The 14,369-nt window shown below is 48.0% G+C and overlaps 1 protein-coding gene, 1 long non-coding RNA gene and 1 pseudogene across 5 annotated transcripts in view; 2 read left to right on the forward strand and 1 right to left on the reverse strand.

Annotated features, from left to right (window-relative positions):
- LOC309870608 (glucokinase regulatory protein-like) overlaps positions 1-14,369 on the forward strand; it is an 878,156-nt pseudogene that overhangs the window by 353,234 nt on the left and 510,553 nt on the right. The gene's annotated exons all lie outside the window — the stretch shown is intronic.
- Positions 1-14,369, forward strand: part of DPYSL5 (dihydropyrimidinase like 5) — a 93,757-nt gene that overhangs the window by 55,191 nt on the left and 24,197 nt on the right. For all 3 annotated transcript variants that reach the window (XM_082745123.1, XM_082745121.1, XM_082745122.1), the window contains exon 3: positions 12,207-12,365. In XM_082745123.1, coding sequence (XP_082601249.1) covers positions 12,207-12,365 — 159 coding nt within the window. The remainder of the gene's footprint in view (positions 1-12,206; positions 12,366-14,369) is intronic.
- LOC309871143 lies at positions 1,039-3,123 on the reverse strand. Its single transcript, XR_014315059.1, has 3 exons — positions 3,013-3,123; positions 1,486-1,800; positions 1,039-1,073 (listed from the first exon to the last, which is right to left on the reverse strand). It is a non-coding gene; the product is annotated as an uncharacterized lncRNA (long non-coding RNA).

A 14,369-nucleotide genomic window follows, 5' to 3' on the forward strand; every position in this document is an offset into this window, starting at 1 on the left:
TCTGCCTGCCTCCTGGCCTTGACTCCAGCCCATTCCTGGGCGCCTTATATCCAGGGAGACCCCAGGGCCCCGTCCCTCGGCAGTTTGGTGTATTGTTATCACTTAGCTTTGGGACGAACATGAGGACTCGCCCACGGCAGGGTAGACAGGAGGGCAAGTTGGGTTACACAGGGTTTATTTCTGGATGGTTGATAAATCCCTCCTCGCTGGCATCCATGGGCAGCCTGGGCTTTTAATAAAGATGGTCCTGCCCCGCTCGCCTGTAGACTTTTCCGCTTTGGGCTTGGAAGGGGCTTTGCTAGCGATGACAAAGAGCCCCTCTGTGCGGCTCTGTTTTGAGAATGGTTTCCCCAGGCCCCTTGGCTTCTTAGAAGCTGGCAGCCACGTTCTCTCCGCCACATAACCCCCTTTGAGGATCATCTCCAGTCTCCATGGTAACTGCATGTCGGAGACAGCCTGCTCTCTACTGTGGCTTTGTATTAAACACAATGAATTTAAATTGGATACTCGGCAGCAAAGATAATCATTCTGGGTTAGAGAGAAGCCTGGAGCTCCTCATTTCATAATTTTGGATGTTGGCACAATTCTCAGATTTAGCCCTGTAATTCAAGCTCAAGTCATACCTACCCCCCTGTTTCCAAACTGCAGTGAGGTCCGATTTCACTAGGGCTTTTCTCCATCGTTTTGTAGTGGAATCTTGGAAACAGGGGGCGCCTCTGTCAGGCCAGGACTATCCTGAGCTCTAGAAAGGGCAGCATATACTATAAAAGAAACGTGGGGGCTCTAGAAGCAGATGGACCCTTTTTCATTCTGGCTGTGCGATTCCTTCTGAGTCCCTTTTCTTATCTATAAAAGGAGCAGAGTAACCTCCACCCTATAGAATCATATTTTAAAAAACAATTTTAATGGCCTAAAATACAACATAACATTTGCCATTTGAGCCATTTTTAAGTGTATAGATCGATGACATTAAGTACATACACAATGTTGTCGCTGCAGTAATCCACCTCCAGGGGCGCCTGGGTGGCTCAGTCGTTAGGCATCTGTCTTCGGCGTCTGTCATCTTGGGGATGCTGGGATTGAGCCCCATGTCAGGCTCTGCACTCAGCCAGGAGTCTGCTTCTCCCTCTCCCCCTCCCCCTGCTCGTTCTCCCTCAAATATATTTTTAAAATCTTTTAAAAATCCATCTCCAGAATTTTTTCATCTTAACTAGCTGAAACTTAGTACCCATTAAGTAGGACTTCCCCATTCCCCTTCCCCTCCTACCCTCCTACCCCTGGAAATCACCACTCCATCTTTTGTCACTGTGAACTTGACCATCCTAGGAACCTCATCTATGTGGACTCATACAGTATTTGTTCATTCGTGACTGGCTTATTTCATTGAGCATAATGTTCTCAAGTTTCAACTACGTGGTCACATAGGTCCGAATTTCCTTTGTTTTTAAGGCTGGATAACATGCAGATATGCCACAATTTATTTACCTATCTGTGCGTTCCTGGCCCCCCAGGGTGGTTTCCACCTTTTGGCTGTTAGGAATAATGTTGTTAAGGACACACATATCTGTCTGAATCCTTCTTTCAATGACAGACTCAGTTCGAGCATCAAACAAGTTAGGAAATGTTAAGAACACGGCCCATACGTAGTAGGCCATCAGCGAATGTGACTTCCTGTCGTGACATTGCGTTCAGCCCGGGAGTGAACTGCCCCAGCGGCCTCTGCTGGCTTCAGTGAGAGTGATGTCACTTTCTTCTGAGCGAGCTGCTTCTCTGTCCCCGCAGCACACCCATCTGCCAGGCCTGGGAATTAACACAATTCATTCCAGGATTTAAAGAAATGTCTTAACCGTGAAAATGTGCATCGCCTCATGCATGCTTTAACGTTCTCCCTCCAGTTGCTATGCATGTATTCCTCGTTCCAGAAGCCAGAGAATGTTAGGGCTGATGTATATACTTCCTCATCAGTTGTCTATTTTAAGTATTCCGTGCAGGAGCCCCTGAAGCCGGGTGAGATCACCACAGGCAATGAGGTTCTGGGCTTAGTTACTATTTCATAGGTATCAGATGTGTTCTTAGCATTAACAGAAGAGAATGGGATCTGGAGAAAATCTATCTAGCCCCCAGTCTTGGCCCGGCTCTAAGACACTGAGGTAGGCAGACCACTGTCCCACATGGTGACTGTGAATTGAGGCAGAGAGGGACCAGGTCCCTGGGCTGGGGTGCAGCTCTCCAGGAATTCTTTATGGGTCTTGTTTCATCCAGAGTCCCTAACGCAGGGGTGACTCTGTGCTGCCTGGTGCGCCTCCAGGGGTGAGGACCCTGGAGCTCAGGAACCATCCTTCCCTGCAGGGTCCTCTGCGCAAGCAGCCCCCCCCCACCCCGAGACTCAGCAAGCACCCCTTTGTACTTAGGAATTTGAGACAGAAGGGGAGGAGGAGGCGAGCTCTTGCCAGCCTTCTGACCTGTGCGTCCCCCGCCTGCTCCGAGCAGAACCGTGGGGCTGATGGGAGGAGGGGGACAAGGACTTGGCACACACGGAGGCTCAGACCCTTCCTGGCCTTCTCTGCAGGGCTGCTCCAGGGGTGCTGTGTGTGCCCTGAGTCCACCTGTTGAGGGAGCCCCAGACAGGCTTACGGCAGGGCTTCGGGAGCAGATGTGTCTGTTTGCTGTCCCTGAGACCCCAAAACCGCCCTGGTTTGTTCACTGCTGGGGAGGGGGCGCTTAGGCCTCCGGGGGTGGGAGGAATCATAACCTCTAGGCCAGCGTCCTCTTCTTAGAACTGCTGACCCAGGGAGTTTTGTGCTGTGGTAGGAGGGTTTGCTGGGCTGCTTCCTTCCTCTTGGCTGTCTTTCCTAGTGTCTTTCCTAGTGTCCTTCCTGGTCTTGTCTCCGTCTTCATCCTCTCTGTGCGTCTCCCCCAAACTCAGCACGCCCGCCACAACCCCGCTCCCCTATCAGGGATCCCGCCTTTTGGGAATGGCACCCCCATCCTCTCAGGCGGGAGCTCGCTCACCCGAGACCACAGGACTCAGCAATACGGCCAGAAGTCGGATCCAGGTCTGCGGGGCTCCAGAATTCAGGCTTCTCCCACCCGAGAGCCTGCCCGCACTCACTGCTAACAAGCTAAAAATGCAAATGTCGCCCTAAGCCCCAGCCAAACTCTGGGCCAGCCTGAGATGCCTCCCCCTTTATTGCCATGCTGGCTCTCTGCCTGGACCCTTTTGTGGTCCATCCCTCCCCCACGACCCCCCACCCCAGGCTCCCCACTGCCTCAGCTCTCCCGGGCTGCTTGCTCTGCCCTTGATGCCAGCTTCCCCCGGCCCCTCATGCGTGATTCTACATGCAGCTCCTTTAGGAGTGTTGGCTCAGCGCCACCCTCCTCTAATTTTTCCAAACCTTGCCCCTGGGAATTTGACTCCATTTCCTGTTTTGCTAAGCGGTCTGGGATCAAGGGTGCAGGCACTCTCTGGTCATTTCCTCCTTTCTCCATGCCCCACCCCTCTTGAATGGATGGGAAAAGGGGCCCCTCCCAGCCTAACAGATATAAAGATCAACCCTCAGTTTCCTCATCGGAGCAATGGTGACAGTAACATCCCTCTTTCAGAGGGTCATTGGGAGAGTTAAAGGGGCACAGAGCACATGTTTGGGGGCGTTGGTTATCGTTAGTGATGTTCATCTCTATTTGGATGTCTTTCAATCAGATCTCTTACGAGGAACAAAAGATCCCTTCCTTCTCCTCATACTGTTTTCTTAGCCGCACAAGCATGAAACCTCCCTCATCATTGACATCACCACCCCTTCTAGCATCAAACTTGGCTGCAGCCCCTTCTTCCAAGAGACAGCTTTCACATTTGTCCCTTCCATCCCCAGCCCCCGATTCAGGGCCATGACCCTGCAGCTGGCACTCCACAGTCAGAGTATCTGCAGTCAGCCCTCATCATCTCCCCCTGCCCCGCAGCCCGCTATGACTACAGATCTGTTGGGGGCTGGGGGCGTGACAGCGTCCTCTCTGTAAGTGTGCTCCCATAAATGCCACACTCCCTCAGTGCCCTCAGGACCACCGCCTGTGCATCACACAAGGTGCTCAACTTTGCTGACCTGATGGAATCCAGTCTGGTCCTAACTAGACCTGCCTTGGCCCAAACCAGACAGGTCTACCGTCTGTCCTCTGGCTGTGCCCCCGACTTCGCCTATGCTGTCCTGCCCACCTTCCAGCTCTTAGCCTGCCTATACAGTTATATCCTTGCCTTCCTTTGGCCTTTTGTACCTGATGCTGCCGCCAAGAAGAATGATCCCCCCCCCCTTTTTTTTTTTTTTTTAAGATTTTATTTATTTATTTGAGAGAGAGCATGAGCCGGGAAAGAGACAGAGGGAGGGAGAGGCTCCCCCATGAGCAGGGAGCCTGCTTAGGACCCGGGATCATGACCTGAGCCAAAGGCAGTTGCTTAACTGCCTGAGCCACCCAGGTGCCCCAAGAGGAATGCCACTTTTGATGACTTGTACTCTCAAACTACTTCGAAGTCATCTCTACTACTAGTGAACCTTTTTCTTGTCCTGTTTGCCAGCCACGTTTCTTGCTTACCTTTCTTGCTCCTTCTGGATCATCTGATATGTGTAATAGAGGGCACATAGTGTGTGTATTAATGCTACCTACAAATTTTACTTACTGGCCATAAACACTGTTGGGCTCCTACTATGTGCCAACACTGTGCTAAGGGTTTTCTATCCATTTTCTCATCTAATCAGAGTAACCCCATGGGTATATGCTATCTTCATTTTACGTTTGAGGAAAAGGAGCTCAGAGATTAAACAACTTGCCAAGTTCCTAAACGTAAGTGATGGAGCGAGGATTTAAACCTGGATCTGCCTGCCTTGAAGTCCAATTCTTGTCACTATACTATTTGCCTCTAAATATAACATTAAAATGCCTGTAAACGGCAGGCAGAGTAAGTGTGGGTGAGAATGTCCTTTTCCCAAAATACGTTGTGGATTGAAGGTTGCCTGCTTCTTCTGCAGAAAATTCAAAGGATAAAATGTGAGTTTTAGGGTAATGCTTAGAGTAAGAGCATTGCAAGGTCAGACGTGGGACCAGCCGCCCCCAATCCCCACCCAGAAGGTGTGGGAGACACTATGGACACAGAAGGTAGGAGTGGAAAGTAAAAGGAGTTTGGGAGTGCAATTAATTGCAAATGTACAATTTAGAGAAAACCAATCAGCTGCAGGATGAGCTCCACAGGCTGTAAATTATGGGTCAAGAAAAGGCTTGAGAGCTGTCTACAGCCATAGGGACAGAAAGGGTAGCCCCAGGGAACTGATCACACATCAGTCAGGTGCCCTTCAGAAAAGCTAGGGGGGTTTGGGTTTGGTTTGTTTATTTTATTTATTTATTTATTTATTTACTTTCAGAGAAAGGAGGCATTTGATAGAAAGGGGTTGGGGTCACTGCCAAAGAGACTGGAGCAGGGGTCAGCCTTCAAGTGGCCCCGGAAGGGAATTGTCAGATCAAGAGTCCATGTCCTGAGACCCCAGTGGGAGCTGGCTGAGTTGGTGGTGAAGCTTAGTGTAAACCCGTCAGAGCCAGATAACCCCCATCAGGCGAGTGTAGCTAATAAAAATGTGGGGCTCCTTGTTCTAACATTAGGAAGAATTTTAAGATGATGACAGCAAAAATTTAAATACCAAGCAGAGAGCCTCTCTACATGCAAGGCACTGTGGGATCGCTTAGGCCACGGAAGGTTTGGACTGAGTGCCGGCCATCTTTCTAAGGACCATACGAACATGTGTCATCTCACTTGACGAAATGCTCAGGTCCTTCTTTTGGAGAGTTTCTCAAGTCCCAACACGTGGTGCTTAAGAGCTGGCCTTCCAGGGGCCCCAACATATTCCTGATGGTGAAGGAAGTTACTTAGAGCAAGAGAGAAACCACCGAGCTAGTGATTTTTTTTTTCTCTCTTGTACTTTGGGAGATTGTGAGTAAAAGATAGATGATCATTTTAATGTGCAAAGAAAAATAACTGGTTCAGCAATTCCAAGAGAAGCAGATCTAGCTGAACCGATGCTGCCTTTCCCAGCTGCATCAGGAAATGCAGAAATGTGTGCATCCGTGCTCACTAGTCAACAAAACACATCCAAATACTTGTTTTTTGTTTTTTTGTTTTTTTTTTTAAGATTTTATTTATTTATTTGACAGAAATCACAAGTAGGCAGAGAGAGAGAGAGGAGGAAGCAGGCACCCCGCTGAGCAGACAGCCCATTGCGGGGCAAGATCCCAGGACCTTGAGATTATGACCTGAGCCAAAGGCAGAGGTTTAAGCCACTGAGCCACCCAGGCGCCCCACATCCAAATACTTGTTATTTGACTCTCTGTGCTGGATCATTCCCTCAAAGACTGTGTTGCCCTTGATCTTGTAGGTCTAGGCAGTAGCAGATCCTCGTTTTCTGATTCCAGTCACCTCCCTGAAAACAAACCCCCTTTTCTATGCACTGTATAGAACGTTCGATACTCTCCTGGAAGCCCTTCACCCTTCCTCAGTGAAAAACCCCACAGATTACCTCTGGCCCCAAGTACATTCTCAACAGCAGAGCACAAATGTTGTGCCTTGGCCTATTGGTTCAGCCTTGGAACAACCCCCTTCTTTGGAGGAAAGATTATGGGGTGGGGGCAGGGAGGAGTGTGGAATTGGAAAATAAAAAAACCATTGCTACTGGGATCCCAGAAAAACATGATTCGAGTTGTAGCAATGCAGAAGACAGTAAGAGAGTGACTCTCCAAAGAACTTTGTCCTGGGAGGGGCAGGAAGGGCCAATACACTGTCCTCTCCAACGCTGTGATGCCAGTAAATGAATCGTATTTTTTCTGAAATTTCTTTCCAACTCGTTGAGCTTGGATCTGGTCCACATGGAGACTCTGTGTGCCCCGTAGTCATCTGATGAACTTCTGAAGCATAAAGACGACATTTCTATCAGGTTTAGTTCGAGTTTCAGTGCAAACTCTAGCCCAGTGTATGCCTGGAAAGTGGGTCATAAAATGTATTACCATTAAGTATATTGGGTTTTATTAGGAAACAAATGGAATTGACATTACTGAGCATCAAATAATTCCAGATTTACCCCACAGAATATCACAAATGTCGAAAACAAATCACGGCGGCACCTGGGTGGCTCAGTTGGTTAAGTGGCTGCCTTGTGCTCATGTCATGATTTGGGGGTCCTGGGATCAAGCCCCACGTGGGGCTCCTTGCTCAGCGGGGAGTCTGCAGCTCCCTCTGTCCCTGCCCCTCCCCCATGCTCATGTTCGCTCTCAAGTAAATAAATAAAAATCATTAAAAGATTTTTTAAAAATTAAAAATAAAATCACTGGTAACCCTGTGAAGTACTCAAGTTCTGTTTCCTCTCCTGCCAAAGGTGTATCATGATGCTGTGGCTGTCGGTTAAACAAATGGTCCCAATATCCATATTAACTTAACAGTGAGAGATGTGAAGTCCCACATTCACAATAAAAACATTTGTCACAGACTCGGTAGAGCTGCTTGGCTGGAGAGCAGTTTAGGTAAAAACTCAAGGACCAGTATAGGTAAATGTGCAATTTTGGTCAGCCATGAGGCCCCAGGACACCTGGTCCCTGGACCATGCCAGTGGAATTGGAGGTGCGCATGCGCCGCGAAGCTACACTGCCACTTCCGGTAACGTCCACCCCGACGGTGGGGACTGTTCCCGCGTGAGCAGAAATACTCAAGTGTTTTAACTGTCCGTGAACTCGGAATTGAATACCGCCCTGGAGGAGTATTCATACCATTCATTGAAGGGAATGAAATAGATCTTAAAGATGTTGAGTTTTTAAAAAGCAAGTTTCAAAAGCTGTGGACAGTCCAATGCCATTGGTGTAAATTTTTTAAATTCACAAAACAAACACAGTCTAAAGCATAAAAACATAGATGGGAGCAATTTAAATCTGTTACGTTTGACTAGCAGGCTCATGCCTGTGTGTTGTATTATTTTCTGTACTTTTACTGTACATTTGAAATGTTTTGTAATTTTAGAAGAAAGTATTTTGAACACAGAAGCATGGTTAACTTTTTTTTTTTAAGAATTTATTTATTTGACAGAGATCACAAGTAGGCAGAGAGGCAGGCAGAGAGAGAGAGAGAGAGAGGAGGAAGCAGGCTCCCTGCTGAGCAGAGAGCCCGATGCGGGACTCAATCCCAGGACCCTGAGATTATGACTTGAGGCGAAGGCAGCAGCTCAACCCACTGAGCCACCCAGGTGCTATTTTTAAGGATTTATTTCTTTGAGAGGGAGAGAACTTGGAGGGGAGTTGGGAAAGGGCAGAGGGAGAGGAAGAAAGAGAATCTCAAGCAGACTCTCCACTGAGCAGGGAGCCCCATGGGGCTTGATCCCAAGCCCCCCAGATCATGACCTGAGCTGAAACCAAGAGTCGGACACCTAAACGAATGAACCACCTAGGCGCCCCACATGGTTAACTAATTTTTAAATAACTTTTAGCTTCCCCTAAATTTATGTTTAAAAAAAGACAGTATAACTAAGTAATATAATCTATTAAGTAGATTTCAGAAAACTAGAAAAAATAAGTAACTCAGACTCTCATCACTCAAAAACAGTCCTTGTTAATGTTTTGGTCTATTTCCTCCCATGTTTTTCCTTGTGTGGGTGCCTGTGTGTTTAAACATACTTCTCAGCATCTTGGGTACACATATTGAATTCTGCCTTTTTCGCTCATTATAGTATCACCCTTTTTCCATGTTATGACTTAGACTCCATGAACGTCATTTCTGTTGACTTCCATTAAGCATCATCCACAGCTTGCTTAACCAACACCATTTTCTGCCTCAAACCAGGAACGTTCAGCAGTCACACAGCCCCATATTCATAAACATAATCCCTTTGAAAGGCTTAGGAGCAGGAGTGAGTCGTGCTCTCTGTTGATTTCTACAAGGCTGTTTTGTGTGGGATGACAGTAAAAAGGTCTGTCACATCTGTGACGCCACACTCCCAGGAATCAGAGCTTGCGGGCGTTCATCCCGTGGGTTGGAACTGTACATATTTTCAAAGCCAGCTCTGTGTCTGTCTTGCCTGGGAGGAAACAAGTGCTCGTACATCCTGGTACATCCAGCATCTGGGCCGGACTCCTGAGCCTGCAGCTGGGGGAGTATTTGCTGATCCTGTTAAACTCGTGTTTTAGACCGGAGGTTTTAGCAGAAATAATTAGTCCAGATATTTATGTGCCCCTTCCCAGCTTGCAGATGCTCTCACACCGTTGCCCCCAGATTGTCTCTGGGCCCCCACGAGGTGAGGTGCAGTGCGGGCACACAGCTGGCCTGGGATTCCAGCCAGTAAGTGGGAAAGTCAGCACCACCGTCCAGAGACACCTACCAGAACCCTTCAGTTACTGTCCTTAGACTCAGGCAAGAGGGACCGTGTCTGCCCAGAGCCCACTGGCCTCTTCTAGACTCAGGGTCCCTGGGGTTCCCTAACGAATGGTCCTGAGCACTCCCAGGACCAAGCTTGACTCTGTCCTCCTGGGGGCCGGACTACCAGTGTGTGCGTGTCTGATCCAAGGGCAGCATTTTGCAGGGAGTGAGCAGAACTTTGACCCACAGGCTGCAGGACAAACCCAGGGTCACAGGTGTGAGCTGCAGGTGGGTGCAAAGGCTGAAGGCCAGCATCCCCTACAGTGTAGCTCAGTGTAGCTCAGAGCTGCAAGGATTCCCAAGAGCTCTAAATTCAGACCTGGCCTTCTCGGCTACGTATTTGTCAGAGTAGTAGGAGGATAGAATGTATTGCGCGTAACAGCTTGCTCTGTAACTTTTAACTGTTTAGAGGTTCAGCACATGGACCTCCTTTTCTACCCTCGGTGTGGGACCCTCAGATCTTAGGAAGAGTCTTGGCTCTCTTATCAGACTGTGCTGTTTCCAGGTCCCCCTTTTTTCTGTTCAAGGCCACAGACATACTGGGGGAGGTGCAAAGGAAAGGAACCTAGAACCAATAAGATAATTAAGTGTATAAAATAAAACAATTTAGTATATGAAATCCCAATATTCGACACACCCCATGTCCACATGTAAAGTCAAGAAATGCATTTCAGGGCAGAATAGAGTACAACCAGCTGCCGTAAGGGTGAATCAGCCTGGCAGACCCAGCTGGATCACAAATAGAAGCCAGCTAGTAAAGCTACAATCTGCTGCTCTTCCCCTTCTCTCATTTCCCTGCCCCCCCCATTCCTGTTCCCCCTTTGTGTACCGCAAAACTACCGCCCTCTATTGGTTGCTTTAAGCCGTGCAAAAAGTGGGACCCCTGACTTTTCAAAACATGAGTTGTCTCCCTGGCCCAGCCAGGGTCAGCGTGGGAAATCTGTGTTGCAAGAGTTTTTATTTTAATTGTTGTTTGGCCACTGAACTAATTATTTTTTTTCAGTTCCCCATTCCCCAGCAGTGTTTCTGATTTGTGATCAAGGATTTGACTGACTAGAGAAGCATGAAATCATTAAGACAATTTCATTGTCCTGTTTTTCTCCCCTACAGAAAACGGAGATAGATGGTCAAAGTCTGGATAGTTAAGCACCCATTAGGACAGACTTCACGCAGTCCATTTTATTCGAGATGTTTCACTTGACTTTCCCAACTACCTGGCAAGGAAGCCAATTTAGGTAAAGCTTAGAGAGGATAAGGAGTTACTATAGTAGCTCTTATAGGTAAAGCATCCCAGGGAGGTTAAGTAATGTGACTGAGGTTATCCAGCTGGGAGGTGGAGAGTGAGGTCTCAAATTTGGGCCCAAATAGAAGGACGGGTTTTGTCCAAACTTTTACTCATTGGAAAGAGAGGGTCATCTTCTATCAGAGCACTCACAGAGTAGTGGAGCCCTCTCTTAATTATTCTATTTTGATGAAGTTTTGTTTGGGAACAACACATTAGCCTGGAACAGCCTTTGGTCAGTGCTAGTTCTGGAACCTTGTACAGGTCACCCGACCAAATTGGTTTTTTAAAAAAGCATATGTGGAGAAGGTGGGTCTTTAATAAAGATTTAGTAATTATTTCTGGAGGTATTGCTTTTTAAAATTATTATTATTATTATTATTATTATTATTATTACAAGTGAGGCTTTTTAAAGATTTCTCTTTAAGTGGTACCTTGTAGAGGTTGTGAATAGAGTAATTTTTCATTGATAAATCATACAGGGACCTAGAAACTGCCTTATCTCAAACAAGAGAAATGGAAATGAACTCAGTGTGCTTGGAAAAACTGAAGACAAAGCCCCATGTGGAAGGTGCATATGAAAACTTTGGATAAAATTGTTTTATGAAGGGGCACCTGGGTGGCTCAGTCGGTTAAGCGTCGGCCTTCGGCTCAGGTCATGATCCGGCGTCCTGGGATTGAGCCCTACGTGGGGCTTCCTGTTCAATGGGGGAGTCTGTTTCTTCCTCTGCCCCTCCCCGCTGCTTGCACTCTCTATTAAATAAATGAGAAATTTTTATTTTATTTTATTTTATTTTATTTTATTTATTTGACAGACAAAGATCCCAAGTAGGCAGAGAGGCAGGCAGGGAGAGAGAGGAGGAAGCAGGCTCCCTGCAGAGCAGAGAGCCCGATGTGGGGCTTCATCCCAGGACCCTGGGATCATGACCCGAGCCGAAGGCAGAGGCTTCAACCCACTGAGCCACCCAGGCGCCCCAATGAGAAATATTTTAAATAAATAAATAAAATTGTTTCATGAGATATGAGAGAATAAAACAAAATGATATATCCAAATTAAGCTTTCCTTCAGTAGGATTTAAATACGTCCGGTGACTAAATAAATATTATGAATAGATGTACAACATGAAACATTTGGTTGTGTCATCTATAGATTCAGATTGGCCAGAATCGTTGGGGGTGGAGGGACTCTGCTCTTTGGAAAGGAGAGGTTAGCCTCGGGCTCAGGTAACACCAAGTGGTTTTTCCAAAGCCCTGAGCCACAACCCCAGACGAGGAAGAAGCAGGTTCGTGCTCTAGATCCGCAATGGTGATGAGTTACCCACCGGCCCCTGCTCGTCCAGCTCCTTCCAGCTTCCCATGTGTTGCTGCACTGAGGATTCACAGCCTATTGCTTGATAGGGTCTGTGGTTGGCCCGAATGTCTACCCAATGTCTGCCTGCATCGGGAACTCGGCTATGGCAAGGGATGTGACAAGACTGCTCTTCCTGTCCCCCACAGGCGGCCCTTGTTGGAGGCACCACCATGGTCATTGGCCACGTCCTGCCCGATAAGGAGACCTCGCTCGTGGAGGCATACGAGAAGTGCCGGGGTCTGGCCGACCCCAAGGTCTGCTGTGACTACGCCTTGCACGTGGGGATCACCTGGTGGGCACCCAAGGTAACGGGGCTGGCTGGAATCCCCCAAAAAAGAATGAATGCTCTTTGAGGCAGAGGGGCCATTTGGTCGGAGTCGGCTAGGATTAAGGATACCCCCCCATCCCATGCCATTCTAACCCCTCCCCCAAAATGCTAAAAGAAAAAAAAACACATGATTCCACAAAGGGATGAGAAGGCTTGTACTATCATTTAAAGGGCCAGTTTTCCAGCAGACAGAGAGGGCCTAAGGCAGAGGTGTGGGGAGCCCTGAATAGTGGGGTTGGCTATTGTCAGGCTCCAAGGGCCGTGTCATTTTCACACTGGAAGGGACAACAGGGCCCTGCAGGCTCAGAACAGAACAGAGGTTGCTGTCTTGACTCGGTGCTGCCTGGAACAAATAGACAGGGTCCCTTCTTCCCTCTGGGGGCCCAGTCCCCATTCCGAGAGCTCAGAGGCTGGCCCTCGCTCATGGCTTTCCCATCCTCCCCCTGCCCCAGGTCCCAGATTCCCACCTCCTGGCTCTTCCTAAAAACAGATAGATAAGCCTTCAGATTTTGCTTGTTTCTAGAATTTTCGTGCTTATTACCCCAGGGAAGCAGGCTGGGTGTTCGTTCTTTCATCAGTTCCATATTAACCACCGTGTGCCAGCACTCACGTGGGTGCCCTGGAGTCATGAAAATGAACAAGCATTGGGGCGCCAGGCTGGCCCCGTTGGAGGAGCACGAAGCTCTTGATCTCGAGGCTGTGAGATCAGACTCCGCATTGGGCATGGAGTCTACTCTAAAGCAAAACAAAACAAAACAACAAGCATTAAGACATTTTAAAAAGTTCTTCAGCTGTGGAGCCTGGTCTAAAGGGCTTGACTCCCTTCTCAGATGGAATTAAAAGCCCCCTGCTCTTCTGCCCTTGGGTTTTAGCTGGGAGCATGGGAGTCACCCAGTCTCCTCCGTTATTTCCGACCTGACCCTCAGGAAAGGCCTCGGAGCCCCCCAAGCCTCACACCATGAAACCCTCCCTTCTGCTCTTGGGCAAAGGTGCAGACCACCCTGAAGGTCAGCCAGCCATTACCACAAGTGGGGGTTTTGTGTTGGACACCCTTCTGGATGGACAACTCTACCCCGAGCCTCTCTCTCTTCCCTCCCACGGGAGTTGGCCTGGAATAGAGCATCCACTACAATTCTCAGCCACACTGAGGCCAGGCCAGCCATCTCTAGGTCCCTGGAGGTTGTGGGGACCTCCACACTTCTCAAATTCTTTTTTGTTAGTATCAATTCATTTCTTTCTCGCTGTGAATTTTAAAAGTAGGAAAGAAGCCCATTATCTGGTCACCCCCCCACAACACAGCCACTGTTGTTTTAGCTTATTTCCTTCTAGTCCTTTTTTTCATAAGTGCTTTTGACATACTAACTCTTTCATTTAAGTGAGAAGATTTTTGATTTGGCTACGTGGTCTTCGTGGGGATAAACTTCAATTTATTTTCCTATTGTCAGACCGATGTTGCTTCCATTTTCTCCTGATATAAATAATGTTGAGATGAAACTCCTTATTCATATAACTTTGTTCATATTCCTAATTTGGATTTTCCCCAGGGCCTCAGGATTTTTTATTTTACTTTAAATTTTATTTTTAGGTAATCTCCATGCCCAACCTGGGGCTCAAACCCACAACCCCAACAGCAAGAGTCACGTGCTCCACTGACTGAGCCAGCCAGGCGCCCCGGCGCTCAGGACTTTTAGCATTATTGTGACTTCTCTGTAATGCCACTTTCATTAGGGAAGCAGGGGGCACAAGCCGTGGGAGTAAAAGCTGTTAATGCTTTTACCGAGAAGGCTAACTTGGAGTCAGAAACACAGGACAAGCCACTAGGGTAGCAGAAACACACCGGGACGGTAACAATATAGCCTATATTTGTGTCACACTTGACAGTTTTCCAAGTACTTCTGCCTCTGTTTGCTCACGTGACCTCCCAGCAGCCTATGGGCAAGTGAGATTCTGCAAGGTGGCAGGCGGTCATGTGGTCACTCTG

Source organism: Mustela nivalis, assembly GCF_964662115.1.
Source record: "Mustela nivalis genome assembly, chromosome: 8".
Classification (NCBI taxonomy): domain Eukaryota; kingdom Metazoa; phylum Chordata; class Mammalia; order Carnivora; family Mustelidae; genus Mustela; species Mustela nivalis.